The sequence below is a fragment of the Eucyclogobius newberryi genome, unplaced genomic scaffold, assembly GCF_026437365.1.
Source record: "Eucyclogobius newberryi isolate DKJ021-1_F unplaced genomic scaffold, fEucNew1.0.hap1 SCAF_16, whole genome shotgun sequence".
In the NCBI taxonomy this organism is placed as follows: domain Eukaryota; kingdom Metazoa; phylum Chordata; class Actinopteri; order Gobiiformes; family Gobiidae; genus Eucyclogobius; species Eucyclogobius newberryi.
The window spans coordinates 11,411,716-11,425,791 of NW_027315790.1; the positions used below are offsets into that span (position 1 = coordinate 11,411,716).

General features: G+C 42.9%; 3 protein-coding genes across 5 annotated transcripts in view; 2 read left to right on the forward strand and 1 right to left on the reverse strand.

The window, feature by feature from the left end:
• Positions 1-14,076, reverse strand: part of gpr3 (G protein-coupled receptor 3) — a 116,473-nt gene that overhangs the window by 54,209 nt on the left and 48,188 nt on the right. The window lies entirely within an intron of this gene.
• Positions 2,622-6,548, forward strand: matn1 (matrilin 1). Of its 2 annotated transcripts, XM_072447524.1 has the most exons (10): positions 2,623-2,801; positions 3,597-3,781; positions 3,855-4,016; positions 4,083-4,305; positions 5,037-5,159; positions 5,269-5,441; positions 5,512-5,737; positions 5,808-5,960; positions 6,046-6,126; positions 6,230-6,548. In XM_072447524.1, the coding sequence occupies exons 1-10, from the start codon at positions 2,720-2,722 to the stop codon at positions 6,277-6,279; spliced, it is 1,458 nt and encodes a 485-aa protein (XP_072303625.1). In that variant the 5' UTR covers positions 2,623-2,719; the 3' UTR covers positions 6,280-6,548. The 2 variants fall into 2 exon arrangements, with proteins under 2 accessions (XP_072303626.1, XP_072303625.1); XM_072447525.1 differs by lacking the exon at positions 5,037-5,159 and having other exon boundaries at positions 2,622-2,801.
• Positions 7,563-13,892, forward strand: sesn2 (sestrin 2). Of its 2 annotated transcripts, none has more exons than XM_072447521.1 (11): positions 7,563-8,005; positions 9,005-9,070; positions 9,231-9,419; positions 9,906-10,088; positions 10,746-10,964; positions 11,826-11,958; positions 12,056-12,171; positions 12,296-12,379; positions 12,939-13,045; positions 13,113-13,257; positions 13,338-13,892. In XM_072447521.1, the coding sequence occupies exons 1-11, from the start codon at positions 7,676-7,678 to the stop codon at positions 13,422-13,424; spliced, it is 1,659 nt and encodes a 552-aa protein (XP_072303622.1). In that variant the 5' UTR covers positions 7,563-7,675; the 3' UTR covers positions 13,425-13,892. The 2 variants fall into 2 exon arrangements, with proteins under 2 accessions (XP_072303622.1, XP_072303623.1); XM_072447522.1 differs by lacking the exon at positions 7,563-8,005 and adding an exon at positions 8,730-8,750.

Genomic DNA, 14,076 nt, shown 5'->3' on the forward strand with positions numbered 1-14,076 from the left:
TTTTGTCGTGTTTGATGTTTGCTGTCATGTGCCGTATCAGACGGTAGAGGGCACTGTCAATGCTTCTGAATTTACCATGAGGTGTGACTTTGTTTCCTGGACATTCCTATCATAGCCAGAAGGAATATGAGAAGGCACTAATTCAATAAAAAACTACAGACACTTGTTACCACAGTGGATATGTCCCATTTGAGGACAAGACGCAGCCTAAATCCTAATCTTTATTGCCCGCACTCTCTGCCCTGTTTGTGCATCACGTCACCCTCCAGTGCTCAAGGCAGTTTTACTCCATAAGTAACATGTTGGATCGGAGTGTTGTTCTAAACTTTCAGCGATCAGTGGGAGGGGGGGGGGGGGCGAAGTTGGGATGAAGGAGGAGTGTGTTTGTGGCACCAAGAGAACTGCAGGTTATGTAACGGCTCTATTTGGGTTTTTAATGAACCTCTCTCTTCTGCTCATTGGCCACTGAGCTGTTACTGTTGGCAGGACCCGTTTAGTGTAAATACAAGCAGTGAAGCTCAGAACGTGCTGAAGTATTTCAAATTGGCTCCGAATAAATGCTGGACTGAAATCTTTGACTGGTTAGACGCGGCTTTGTCGAAACTGCTATCAAACGTCTAAATGGTGCGAGTGATCGAGAGTGTGTCCTGTAGGTTTCTGTCATTATATTTTCCAGGCCCATCCCATGAATAGAGGGGCTCAGAGTACAGCCTGAGACCTCCAAGACCATGTACCAGGGAAGGGATGGGATGCTTCGGCCCCACTTGATCAATATTGACCCAGTATTCTGAGATGTGAAGAAAGGCAACTTGTTTGAGCTTCTATGGATGTGGTCTTAACGTAGTTCTCCCAAACCCAATGTATGTGCACACAACAGTCGCACCGGTCAGTTGGGGATTGCTGGGTACGGTGAACTGCACGGGTTTGTTGATGTAACGGACTGAAACTAGTGTTTAGAGTTTGTTTTTGAAGAAGCAATAACATGGTTTAAAGATCCTCCCGTCCACAACCTGTTTACTTCAAAACCTTTTAAACTGTTGATATTCAGACGTGTTGTATGATCAGTGAGTACAAATGCAGGAATAACAGGGACAGACAATATTTGAGCAGAAATGACATGTCTTTTCACAGATTGATGAAGTTCATAGTTGTTTGCTCCCTGGGTCTGGCACGGCTGTTGTGGGACAGGATTCTATATTCAGTCTTAAATGCTGAATTCGATTTTACTGGAACTGTTCCTTTTTCAGTTTCTTGGTAAATACACTTTATTTTATGTCAGACTTTTAATATCTATGTGGCTAAGTCCTTTTTACAGTCTGTTGAACTGATGCTTTTTATTTACATTATGTGGAAAATACTAGGTTTGTTTTTTGTTAGATGAGTATAGATAAAGATGGATTAACTATTACGACATTGTTTCTATTTAGTCCAGCTGCCAATATGTGGTTGTGTTGTGCCTTTAAAGGAAAATTAAAGTTTTAAGTTATTTTTTTTTCTATCCAAGTCTATTTAAATATCAACTTTATCATTTAAACATTTGCTAAACATCCTCTTCCAGTTATAAAACTGAGGTTCCAGTGGACGCAAATATCCAGCACATGTTTGTGTTTGAGGAGCTGCTCAGTAGACATGTTACATAAGTGATTTGTGTAGAACTTTGCATATTTACACAAAAGTGTGTGTTGTTTTCATGCCCAAAGGCCCATCCCCCAAACAGAGCGGTGTCCAGGTACAGCTGAATCTTTCATGTTCGAGTCCATCACACATTTGCTGTTGACTTTGCCACATGTCTTTTCAGTAGAGGCTGTGTCTTGTTAGTTACAGTGCAGCCACACTCTAACTGCTCTTTTCCTCCAGACTGCCTCTGAATTGCGGCTTGTTTGGTGGTGTGTGATGGAGGTGTGTGAGGGGTCCAGAGGAATGCGGGCGGGGCCGGGGCCGGGGCAGAAGGATGCTGAGGGGAAAAGAGCACCTCTGTTTTAAACGGACATGGATTCAGAAGATTATGTGTGTTTGTGTGAAGATGAAAGATGGGGACATTTGTGTGAGCGACTAACAGGAATTCAGTACTTTAGGAGTCAATATATTTTTCCCAATACATCAGTATTCATTACCAACACAGTAATGTTTAACTTTTATGTGACAGCGGAAATACATTTCAATGACTATGGCATGTCAAATATAACTGTTCTGTTTGGACTGAACTCATTTGAACTAGGAGGTCCAGCCCGTAGTAAAGTGTGGGCTTATGCAGAATATCCCAGCATGCCGAGCAGTTGAACACTGTGGACTGTGTTTGGTGACTCTCCGTTACTTCCGCACCATAAATGTGTGTTTGCTGTACGAGGGAACAGGGAGAAAAGAGGAATTCATATTGGTGTTTATTTGAGCTTTGGCCAAATCCAACTTTGGGCGACTGCAGCAATCTCCAGCTGCTCCTGCACCTCCAGACACACTGTAGAGGCCTGGGCACACACATATACCTGCATATATCAAGGTGTTTGTGTTTCCCTGCCCACCGTAAGGCCCTCCCCAAGCAGGTATTTCCCCTCCGTGCCCACACACACATGGGGGTGCTCAGGGGGGCGTCTGAGGGCTGACTGTAAAGAACCTGCATTGATAACCTGCAGCGCACAGTACCTCAGTCTCACTCTGTGGATCCCCATCGGAGCAACTGCCTCTGCCCTGACTCCAGAGCTCCCGTTCAGGCTCCGCCATCATGATTGTGACCCCGCTCCTGCTGCTGCTGCTCGGCCTCATGGGTGCTCAGGCCATAGACCAGCGCACAGCCGCAGCCATGGGTGAGTACTGACCACAATCTGTTCATCTTTAGCCAGCAAGAAACTCAAATGTCTTGAACAATGACGTAGCCAGACTCAGGATTCATGATACTGATATGATATGATGATACAAGTATTTCTGTCTTCTATAGTTTTATAAAGTTGAATAATTATAGAGTTGAACTTAAACAACTTTTGAATTGCAAAAACGTTGAACTTATGATAATCAATTCATTGTTCTTGTATGTTTGGTATTATTATACCAAACCATATTATACCATATTATTATGTTAAGTATTATTGTGGGAAAAAATTGACTAAATATTTGTTAAATGCAAAAGTTATTTTCTTCATGTGTGGATGTCTGATTTTCACTGGTAATTTAAAATTGTTATTTTTTAATGCTTTGGAACAATTACTTTACACTGGCCTTCCTTGTGTCCAAGCAGCAAATGTCTGAAAAATGTGACACTTTACCTGGTCATTTAGATTTATATGCAATGTATCTACGAGCTAATTATTATTAAAAAAAAAAAAAAAATCTTTGGAAGATTTGCAAGGCCTGTAACTACGGTTGATAGCAATTGAATTGTAATTTGATATCCTGTTAATATTTTTCTAATTTTCCAGACTCCGCCCCTGGTACATTTTGCATCCTGTTTTTCGCTCTTCTCCCTCTCCAGGCACTCTAAGTGCTTCTTTCATGCCACGCTCCTCCCTCCTTTTCCTTTACATTTACTATATGCTCTTTCTGTACCTCAGACCTGAACTGAAAATACTGTCCCATTGATTGAGATTTTCTCTGTCAAAATGCAGCTGCAGGCTTGTGTAAGACGCGGCCCACAGACCTGGTGTTCATCATTGACAGCAGCAGAAGTGTTCGTCCATCAGAGTTTGAACAAGTGAAAGTCTTTCTGGCCAAGGTCATCGAGGGCCTAGATGTGGGACCTAATGCCACAAGGGTTGGCGTTGTCAATTATGCCAGCCGTGTGAAGAATGAGGTACAAGAGCACAACACCACTGTAGAGAGAGCAGTTTGTGTAGGACACAAATTATAGTGTTGTCTCTTTGCAGGTGTCCTTAAAAACTCACAAGACTAAAGCTGGCCTTGTGAAGGCTGTGACCAAGATTGAGCCTCTGTCCACAGGAACCATGACTGGACTCGCCATCCAGTTTGCTCTCAATGTGGCCTTTAGTGAAGCTGAGGGAGCTCGTAAGTCCAATGAGATCAGCAAGGTCAGTCCACAGATATTACAAAGTGTTTGTCTCTCATTCTTAACATCTAATCTGTGCTTGTCACAGGTTGCCATCATCGTCACAGATGGGCGTCCTCAGGATAATGTCAAAGAGGTGGCACTGCGTGCTCGTGACGCCGGGATTGAGATCTTTGCCATCGGAGTGGGCCGTGTGGACATGAGCACTTTGAAGCAGATGGCCAGTGACCCTCTGGACGACCACGTGGACTACGTGGAGAGCTACAGTGTCATAGAGAAGCTCACCAAGAAGTTCCAGGAGGCCTTCTGTGGTAAGACCAGGTTGGAGGAAGACCTGAGGGGGGCCGGAGTGACTGTACATTGAAAGAGCTTTGTGTTTGGTGGCCTCCCTTTACTCAGGGTAAGGTGTCACAGCATTCTTTGTGCAGGTCGCCTCCCCTATTCGCCCTCTGTCTAGTTCTAGACCAAAGACTATTTATAAAATCTCCAGAGGACATTAGAGCTGGAGCAACAACTCAAATTGGCTCTTTATTCATTAGTCTCTCCTTAAATCTAAGAGATGAGGCTGATTTTTCTGTAATTAACAAATCAAAGTGATTTATGAATCCTCTTATTAGATGTGCCCTCTGGCGCTCTGAGGCGGTGGCTCTAACTGCTGCCTGCCACTCACTCTGCAGCAGTCGGCTGTGCTGCAGATGACTGGTCCAAGGGCACAGCTGCATATTGGAGGAGTGAGCTTTTGCTTCACATTCACAGTAGAAGTGCTAAACTAGACTACGTTTGTTCATACAAGGCTTTTCTTCTCTTTTTATCAGTAGTTTTAACGATCCACTGTTTTACTGCAAATTTTCTTTGTTTTCATCATTGATTTAATTATGGTATATTTGAGTTTTAGCAGATTACAGCGGATCATTAAAATATTTGCTAGATTTTCAAACTGATATAGTTTTATTTTCTCCCTCTAACCTCAAACATCGCCCCCTGTTGGTTATGTGTGGCACCTCCACATGCTGGTGTGTGCTCTGCATGCACACATAAACAGTGTCGGACCTGTGTGCCACTGGGGACCATGACTGTGAGCAGGTATGCATCAGCTCTCCGGGATCTTTCAAGTGTGCCTGCAAAGAAGGCTTTACTCTGATGGACGATGGTCGCAGCTGCAGTGGTGAGTGCGCCTCTGCTCCCGTTGTGAATAACGGGGTTTGTCTCAGTCTAGTTCCATGTGTGTGTCCATAATGTTACATCTAAGTTCTCCATGTGATATGTGTCTGCAGCCTGCAGTAACGCAGCAACAGACGTGGTGTTTCTGATCGATGGCTCTAAGAGTGTCCGTCCTGAGAACTTTGAACTGGTGAAGAAATGGATAAACCAGATTGTTGACAAACTCGATGTTTCTGACAGCAAAGCTCATGTGGGGCTGGTGCAATATTCCAGTGCTGTCAAACAGGTGTGTGTGAGTGATAAATGATCCCTAATAATTACCACATTTCCTTCTTTAACCCATCTCTTCTCTGCAGGAGTTTCCCTTGGGACGCTACAACAATAAGAAGGACCTGAAAGATGCTGTGAAGAAGATGGCGTACATGGAGCGGGGGACCATGACTGGACAGGCTCTGCGCTTCCTGACTGACAACAGCTTTATGCAGGGGGCTCGGCCCGGGGTCACCAAGGTGGGCATCGTCTTCACTGACGGACGCAGCCAGGATTACATTGGGGATGCTGCCAAGAAAGCCAAAGCTCTGGGTATGAGACACACAATCTCAGCTCTATGTGAAAGCAGTCATGTTAGAGGAGTGAACTGTCTGTGTTGCAGGTATCAAGATGTACGCTGTTGGAGTGGGAAATGCAGTGGAGGATGAACTCAGGGAGATTGCCTCTGAGCCAATTGGAGAACATTATTTCTACACAGCAGACTTTAAAGCAATGACTCAGATTGGCAAAAAGCTGCAGATCAACATCTGTCAAGGTCTTGAAGACGCATTGAACATACCCACGCGTTATCCACACATAGAGGTATACTGTTATCATTGATATTTCTTTTGTTCAAACAGAGGAAGACCCTTGTGAATGTGACTCTCTTGTAAAGTTCCAGAAGAAAGTAGAAGATGCTCTACAGGCCCTGACGAAAAAATATATCCTTTCCATATAAACAAGTCTCTAGAATGTGGAGTGGAGATGCTTTTTCTTTGTGCATTACAATGTGTCTGTTAAGGTCTTCCTTGACTTATGTCTCACTAGAGAGTATGTCTAAGAGGATCACTCTGCTGGAGAACAAGATCGTCTGAGGTGTCACACTTATCCCTCCTTCCCTTTTCTCTCTGTAATATATTGAAATGAGCCTGTTTGTTTGTACACCTGACCTCTGCATTAGCCCGAGCTCTCCCTCGTCTGTGATACCACCTCCAGCCTCGCTCCAGAGACACACAGAGCCCGGCCGTCATGGGGACCACACCTTTGTGACCGTGTGCGCTCTGAAGGTCATCCTCCTCAGCCAGGCTGTGTGTTTGTTAATAAAAGTCTTCCCTCATAGGGAAACGGTGATGGTACACTAAAAGTTGTTATTGTCATTACTGGGTGTGCTCACAGAGTTGAGAGGTTTCTTGTTTTGTTCACATTTATCTTTTTCACAGAATTGTATACATATATTGTCAATAAGGCTATGTGATTCCAACATTCCAAGGAAATTTACCCCCAAAGCCTCACACTGGGTTTTCAGGGCCTCTTAAAATGGGGCCCAAACTCGTTTAGGGTTAGGGTGAGATATGTCAAATTTCTTCTATAAAATATAGGCTATTACAGATTCTAGTCTATAAAATATTTATTTACAAACTATTAAAACAAATCGATATAAAGCCGTAGTTTATAAGATACATATTTTGGGGTCGCCAATGTATCCAATGAGAGGAAGAGGTTGGGAGCCACTGACTGGACATAAACTTAAGGAAAACAAGAAGCTGACCAAACATAATCTGAATAATTAGGCCTATATTTTGATAAGACATTCTTACAAGATGCATCTTAATTTAAATCAGCAAAACTAGGATTAGATATAAAATACTAACTGTAAATCATAATTAAATGTGGATGACAATAGGCAGCTGGCCTAACATGCATTTCTAACTAAAGGCTGCTACATTGGCCACACAGAGTGTGTCTATATTTGTAACGACAACGATGAGACAAATCAAAGTTGTTTTTGTCTCTTGAAATAATTGAGACGCTGTGACGGTGCGTCACGGTGACGTCGCTTAGGGGGCGTTTCCTTCTGGCTGAATGAAAGCGGAGAGGATGTTTGATAGTTTTATTTTAAAACAGTTAGCATTTATGTTGGACCCCGCAGTGATGTCCAGATGCGGCAGTTAGTTTGAACTTTCCACGCGCAGAGCCGCGTTCTGCGCTGTAAACGGCACTACAGCGAGGCTTTAGCCGCAGCTAACGCGGAGCAACAGCGACTGAAGCCGAAGAAACCGAGGAGTGAACAGCTTCACCGGGGCCGAGCCGCTCGTGCCGCCGAGGACAGCAACACAACCAGTCCAGGCTCCGTCTTTGCTTCTTTGGCTGTGAATTAAACTACTCTCTGACATCTTAAACGAGGAGAAGACTTGAGCTAACTCCGCTAGCCTCGGCGTTTCTCTGATAAAGACGAGCTCGGTCACTTCGGCGGAGCTTTGGACCGGGATCATGGCCAGTGGCTCCACCGCGGGCTTCTCCCGTCAGTCCCCGGGACGCGTCTCCTCCTCCTCCAGCCCCAAGTGTCGGTATCGGTCCGAGTCGGAGGCTGACCTCGTCCCGACAGCGAAGAGCTTGTCCCGGCTGTGCAGCAGAGACGAGGCGGAGCGGACCACGGCTCTGGAGAAACTCTCCGACAACGTCCTCATGTATTTGAGTTTGGACCGCTCCGGATCGAACGGACTCAGCCCAAAAACCCTCCTGCACCTGCTCCGTTTGTCCCTGTCGTGTCCCCTTCAGGAGGTCCGCCACAAGGCCAGCGAGCTGCTTCGGTCTGCGCAGGTAAAGCCCCTTTCACGGGACACGGGGGTCTCTAAAACTACAACTTTACTTTAATACAATCTTCCTCTACGAATGACACGAATATTAGACCCTTCCTTTGACAGAAGAGTGTGACCTTTGACCCCACAGTGTAAAAAACAAGCCAAACAAATGAGACTTTATGCCTGTTGAATTGTCATTTTTTATAAACGTATAAAAATAACTGTTAATCTGTAATCAATACCTTTTTTGATCAACAGAGGCAACGCGTGACAGTTACTCTCCATAAACTGTATTAAATATATCAAATTAATCGAATATGGATCGACCAATAGTTGGGCTCAATATAAACTTGTAGAAAAACACCGCTCTTTGTCCCAATATGATTATATATTACAAATATTTTTAAAACGCGTTGACATATTTAAAGCGCAAATCAGCCCGTTTCTGTTTTGTTTGTAGTTTTTTGTACCGGGTTTCATTATAATAGATCCATGGTTACAGTGTATTTCATCAGACATGAAGGTGACGCAAGAACTGCTGAGGCGCACGAACTGCGGCCACGCCTCCTCCTGGCGCGGCCACGCCTCCTCCTGGCGCGGCCACGCCTCCTCCTGGCGCAAACACGAGCCGTAAACACCGATCGTATCACGCTCACGTCTCTGTCCGGGGAGATACAGCTACTTGTGGCGCGACACCCACTTCTCTATGATTTAATAATGATTTTGTTGACTTTTTAATCACGGCTCCGTCGCTTATAATGTCGGTGAGTTTTGTAACTTTTGTTATTGAGCTTGTCATATCAAACGGCCCTCTCCAGTTTCAGCCACACAAATCTATTTTAAACACTCTAGTTATATTAAAAACTAAATATCTCAATGGCTTTCTTCAGTAACTCTACAAATGATTGGTTTAAATGATTTGCAAATGCAATACACATACTCCATTAATGAATAAATGCTGTACATTTGGTGCATTAGGACTTTTTTGATTAAGTGTTTTTGTTGTTTTTAAACCCAGGAACAAGGTGTAGCAGTCCCTCGAGCTCTGGCTTCAGGTCCAAGTGCCTTTATCCCAGCAAAACAGGTGCGTTTGACCCATCTTAAATCTCCCCATCACTATAATGTAGACATGTTGTTGCATAATACTGCTACAATCTCTGCTACTGTTTCTTTTAGGTGAGAAAAGACAGTTTGATTAAAGTAGATTTTTTTATTGTCTTTCCCTTTGCGTTGACGTCTTTCAGATCTTGCTGGACGGGCTTGATCAGGACGTCCTTATTGAGTCTTTTCTTTCACTGGGTCGGGTGGATCACGTCACAACGGTCATGGCTCTTCACCCGGCCTACCTCAGCTGCTTTCTGAAGACCCAGCATGCTTTGCTGGAGATGGACGGGCCTTTGCCACATCACTGGAGACATTACATTGCTGTTATGGTGAGGAAACCACTGTGGTATCTTAATGCTGTTGTCACCATACCAACCATTTAAACTCAGTTTCCATACTAAGGAATCGGCCTAATACTCGATACACACTGATAATAAAAGGTCTCCTTTTTATTAGACTAAAGACTTATTTTCAAGCCAAAATAATAGTACTTTCTTTATGTTACCATATGGTCTTATACTAGCTCTAATAAAGCTCAGAACCATTCTAAAACTGTTCAGGAAAGGTTGATTTTAGTCATTTATTTTACAATGCTAGTTTTATCTTTAAATTATATATTTTTTGCTACTTTGCCTCAACTGAACATACTGTACTTAAGTGTGTACAAACGTCAGACACAGCCATTGCTTGTGTCATATCAGATAAAATGGTATGTGTGATTAGTCGATGTCGTTTGTCACACAATCTATAACATTTGCTAATATTCTTGAAACACCAGTAATTATTTTTAACAGAGTTGTCCGGATTATCCGCAGGCCGCAGCGAGGCACCATTGCTCCTACTTGGTCCAACAGCACAGCGCTTGTTTCCTGGAGGCGGGAGGCGAGGAGAGCTGGCTCAGTGGCTTGGAGCAGGCGCCGACCAAACTGCGCAGCCTTCAGAGCCTCAACAAACTGATGGCACACAGACCATGGCTCATCACACAGCAGCACATCCAGGTCAGACACCAACACACACGGGCCAAGACTCACTCTGGGGCTCTTTTTACTGCTGCCAAATGGAGCCCAGAAATGCTGTCACGTGCAGAACATTATAACCACTGACACAATACAGAAACACAGATTATAGACACTGTGTGATGTCATCAGAAGGTTCAAAATTCAGGTGATAGGAGAACATAAAGTAGACCGTTATATATGTTACATTTTCTATCTTGTACATACATTTTGTGTACATGGTAAGCTTATTTTATCTTATAGCCTATTTTATTTTTTACTATAGTAGATTTAAATTGTTTTTTATTTAAGTCGTTTTATCTTTGTTCATTGTTTTATGTTGCACCGTTTCACCAAAGCAAGTTGTTGTTTGTGAATTCTGTTCATTGGCAATAAACCTTTTCTGATTCTAAGTATTGGTAATCATATTCTTATATTAAATGAACAAATGCTGTAAAATCTGATATTAATGTTTTCAAACCACGATCTGATATCACTCACATTTATCAGAGTGGTTTTCATTTGCTAAAGCCAACTTTTCATATTTTGTCATATTCTGTGGCTACTTCCAGCTCCTCCATTGAACTCATGTTATTACTACTTAAATTGTTTATGGTTGTTTGATTATTTGCACAAAGTAAAGTATTTTCTTCCTTGTAGGAGCTGGTCTGTCCTGGGGCAGATCCTCGCTGGTCATTGGCGGAGCTTATCCATGCCATCGTGGTGTTGGCGCACGCCCATTCACTCTGTTCGTTTGTGTGGGGCTGTGGCCTGAACCCCGAGTCGGATCACACAGGCGGCTTCACCTTCCAGCCCTCATCTCCCAGTTATGTCCCCCGAAGTCCCCACAGTCCCGCTCACGAGGACGCCAGGCAAGAGGTCCGTCTACATCAGATAGTTATGACTACTTTCAGAAAAATACCCCTCCTTTAGTGACACAGTCAGAGATACTACTACGTGCGCCTCAAACGTGTAGATATGCAGATACAAGCATTGTTCATTCTGTTTATGGTGTATCTAAGTACACTGTGTATTTTCTGTCAAAAGCGTCTTAAACAGTCAACAGAATGTTATTTTATCAGCTCAGTCTGTGATGTTCTGATGAAAGCTGTTCAATTGTTTCAAACTTTAAATTCAGGTCAAACATCAAGTGACTTCAAGTAAAGCAGCGTTGTTGTTTTTATTTTAATAAAAAAGTAGGTGCAGGAAGAGGTAAAAAACCTAAAAGGGTTTATATTAAGGCCGTGGCTGGAGAGCCGCGGCGCGGTCAAATTGCATCGCAGTTTCAGGGACCGCGGCATTTCCCTTATAGCCCGTTATAGCCTCATGGCTAACCTTAACCCTAACCCTAACCTTAAAACGGCGCTAAAACGCGGTCAAATAGCGGCGCAGTTTCAGGAGCCGCGGCGCGCGGCCGGCACAAAAATAACATGGCAGTTTTGGCCGCGCGCCGCGGCACTGCAGACACTCCCTTATATTAAAGCCTCCACATAAAGAATAAATAAAACATGATTGTAGCCGTGCATGGATAAAATCACATATTATTCATACATACAGGTGTGATTATTATGATTCAAAACTATTCAACAAAACATCAAAGTAAGCAAAAATATAGCTGTGTTGTGTTTTTGTTGTTTTGTTCAGTTTCTGGATGACGGCGTTAAACAAACATTTGCTCTCATACCCGTTGCATCAGTATGTCATTAAATAAGTGCAATTGTGTGCACTGTTATTTATTAGCTGCTGGACGGAGCCATGGAGGTGGAGGTGCTGATGAAGAGGATGGTGGAGTTACAGCAGCAGGAGGAAGAGTGCTCCCAGGAAGAGATAATCACTCGCTTTGAGCGCGAGAGGAGCGAAAGCATTCCCACTGGTATGTACTCTGTACATGTTGTTTATCCACATATTTTCGTCCTGCCGTTATCTCACTCTGCTCGGGTTTGACATTTGTTCTTTTTGCTGTTTTCCAGCCGTGGTCCGGGAAGCTCCGCCTGACATGGTGCGGCACCTGGTGGAGGATCCAGAGTTTAGATATGAGGACTTTGCACCCAGAGGAGAGCAGTGTCCCACCACCATGAGGGCACAGGTACAGGACAAACTCAATATGGATTATGATCTGGAGATAAACATACTGTGTGTATACAGTCTTTATTTGACTTTCTACTATGCAAACTAATGCATGTTCTGCACGGCATGTGTGTTTTGTGAAGGACTATTCCTGGGAGGACCATGGCTACTGTCTGGTCAACAGACTTCTGCCTGACATGGGACAGCTTTTGGATGAGAAGTTCCAGGTATTTAACACATTTGAGTAAAGTATATGCTGTTGATCATTATGCACAGATTCAAATGTCACTGTAAACCAACCAAAATATAACATTTAATTAATATGACAGGTTCTCCAGATTTTCATGTTATGACTTAGTTTGGTGGGATAACACCTGTGGTAAATATATCACAGGTTTACATCTGTGAAGTTGCAGTTGGTGAAGAAAGTTTGAAAAATAAGAATTTAAATTTACAGGAATTAAAGCCAAGTTCTAATACAGAATCCCTCTGTGATGTCATCAAAAGGTGACGTGCCATTGAAAACACAGGACAATTGACTCTTAACTGACACTTTTCTGACAGTTTAAACAATCATTCAACAAAATAAAGCTGTTATATGGTATTATTGTTCCTAACTATTTTGTAATGTATATGGATTTCAGTATGGCTGCTAGGTAACAGTTGTGAAAATCTGAGAAATCTGAAATCTAATTGTGTTCACTACGTTTTAATGAAATGTGTAGTGTAATCTGTCCTATAGACTTAAGAGTATAAATGTTTAAATGTGACACTTTTGATCTGCAGGTTGTCAGCAACTTGACTTACCATCGGATGGCGATGCACGAGGGAGTCGATACACACACTTTGAGGAAGGCTCTGTGGAACTACATCCATTGCCTATATGGCATTCGGTCAGTATCAAAAGCACTGTCATTGAGTTTGTTCAATTTAATTATGTATTCAATCACTTCTGCACAGATATGATGACTACGACTACGGCAGTGTCAATGTCTTACTTGAGCGCTCTCTGAAAGTATTTGTGAAGACAATGGCCTGTCACCCGGAGCAGACCACAGTGCGCATTTACAACGACTTCTGGATACATTTCAGACACTCAGAGAAGGTAAAACCAGGGACACGGCTGTTTAGTCTGAGTGAAAATGTTTATGTGAAGAAGAGTTCACCTGTGCCATCTTCTTCCAGGTCCATGCTAATCTTATTGTGATGGAGGCGCGGCTGCAAGCTGCGCTGCTGTACACGCTACGCGCTATCACGCACTACATGAGATGACATACTCACACACGCATATCTGAAACACAAAAGACAACTGCAACTTTGCAAATGCTGAGCCAGCTAACATTCCACGGCACTAATGTGATGGAAGTGGATTCGTAATTTTGCACAATTTTAACACGGTACAATGAATGTTTGTATTTGTGTATGTTATTTTTTTCTGTGTTAATTATTGATGCTGCTTTGCACTGAAGTTCCCCATATTTACTTTTGACCCGTCGACTCCAATGTTTTCATTCAAAAACTTGCACATCTTAAGTCAAACATATCTGAACCATGAACTTATGGCTAGGCATTAAGTCCAACATTCATCACTGTAGGTTTTAGTTATTTATATGACAAATTTGTTTAGATCTGTGAACTGCTGTCAATCACATCAGACTCCTCATGCCTCAATATTTACACATCAAGAAAAGTTGTCTACCTTGTATTTTTCTACACAATAAAGTTACTTTGTTAAAAAGATTATGTCTTATGTGTTTTCGTATTTTTCTCTACTTCAAATTAGTCTCTTTGGTATGGGATGCTATTTCTTTATATAGGAACAGTGTAGAATAAGCATGTACTGTAATCCATAGGCAGGTTGTACCAATTAACTAAATCTAGAAGTCGTAGTTTATTAAGTTGGAATTCATTTCGTTGCTTCATT

Excerpts from the sequence above, each read along its gene's own strand:
- matn1 (XM_072447524.1), top strand. The coding sequence starts at position 2,720 with ATGATTGTGACCCCGCTCCTGCTGCTGCTGCTCGGCCTCATGGGTGCT. Across the intron at positions 5,961-6,045 it reads GCAGATCAACATCTGTCAAG|AGGAAGACCCTTGTGAATGT; the intron begins GTCTTGAAGACG and ends TTGTTCAAACAG. Across the intron at positions 6,127-6,229 it reads ACAGGCCCTGACGAAAAAAT|TAGAGAGTATGTCTAAGAGG; the intron begins ATATCCTTTCCA and ends CTTATGTCTCAC.
- sesn2 (XM_072447521.1), top strand. The coding sequence starts at position 7,676 with ATGGCCAGTGGCTCCACCGCGGGCTTCTCCCGTCAGTCCCCGGGACGC. Across the intron at positions 10,089-10,745 it reads TCACACAGCAGCACATCCAG|GAGCTGGTCTGTCCTGGGGC; the intron begins GTCAGACACCAA and ends TCTTCCTTGTAG. Across the intron at positions 12,380-12,938 it reads TTTTGGATGAGAAGTTCCAG|GTTGTCAGCAACTTGACTTA; the intron begins GTATTTAACACA and ends TTTGATCTGCAG.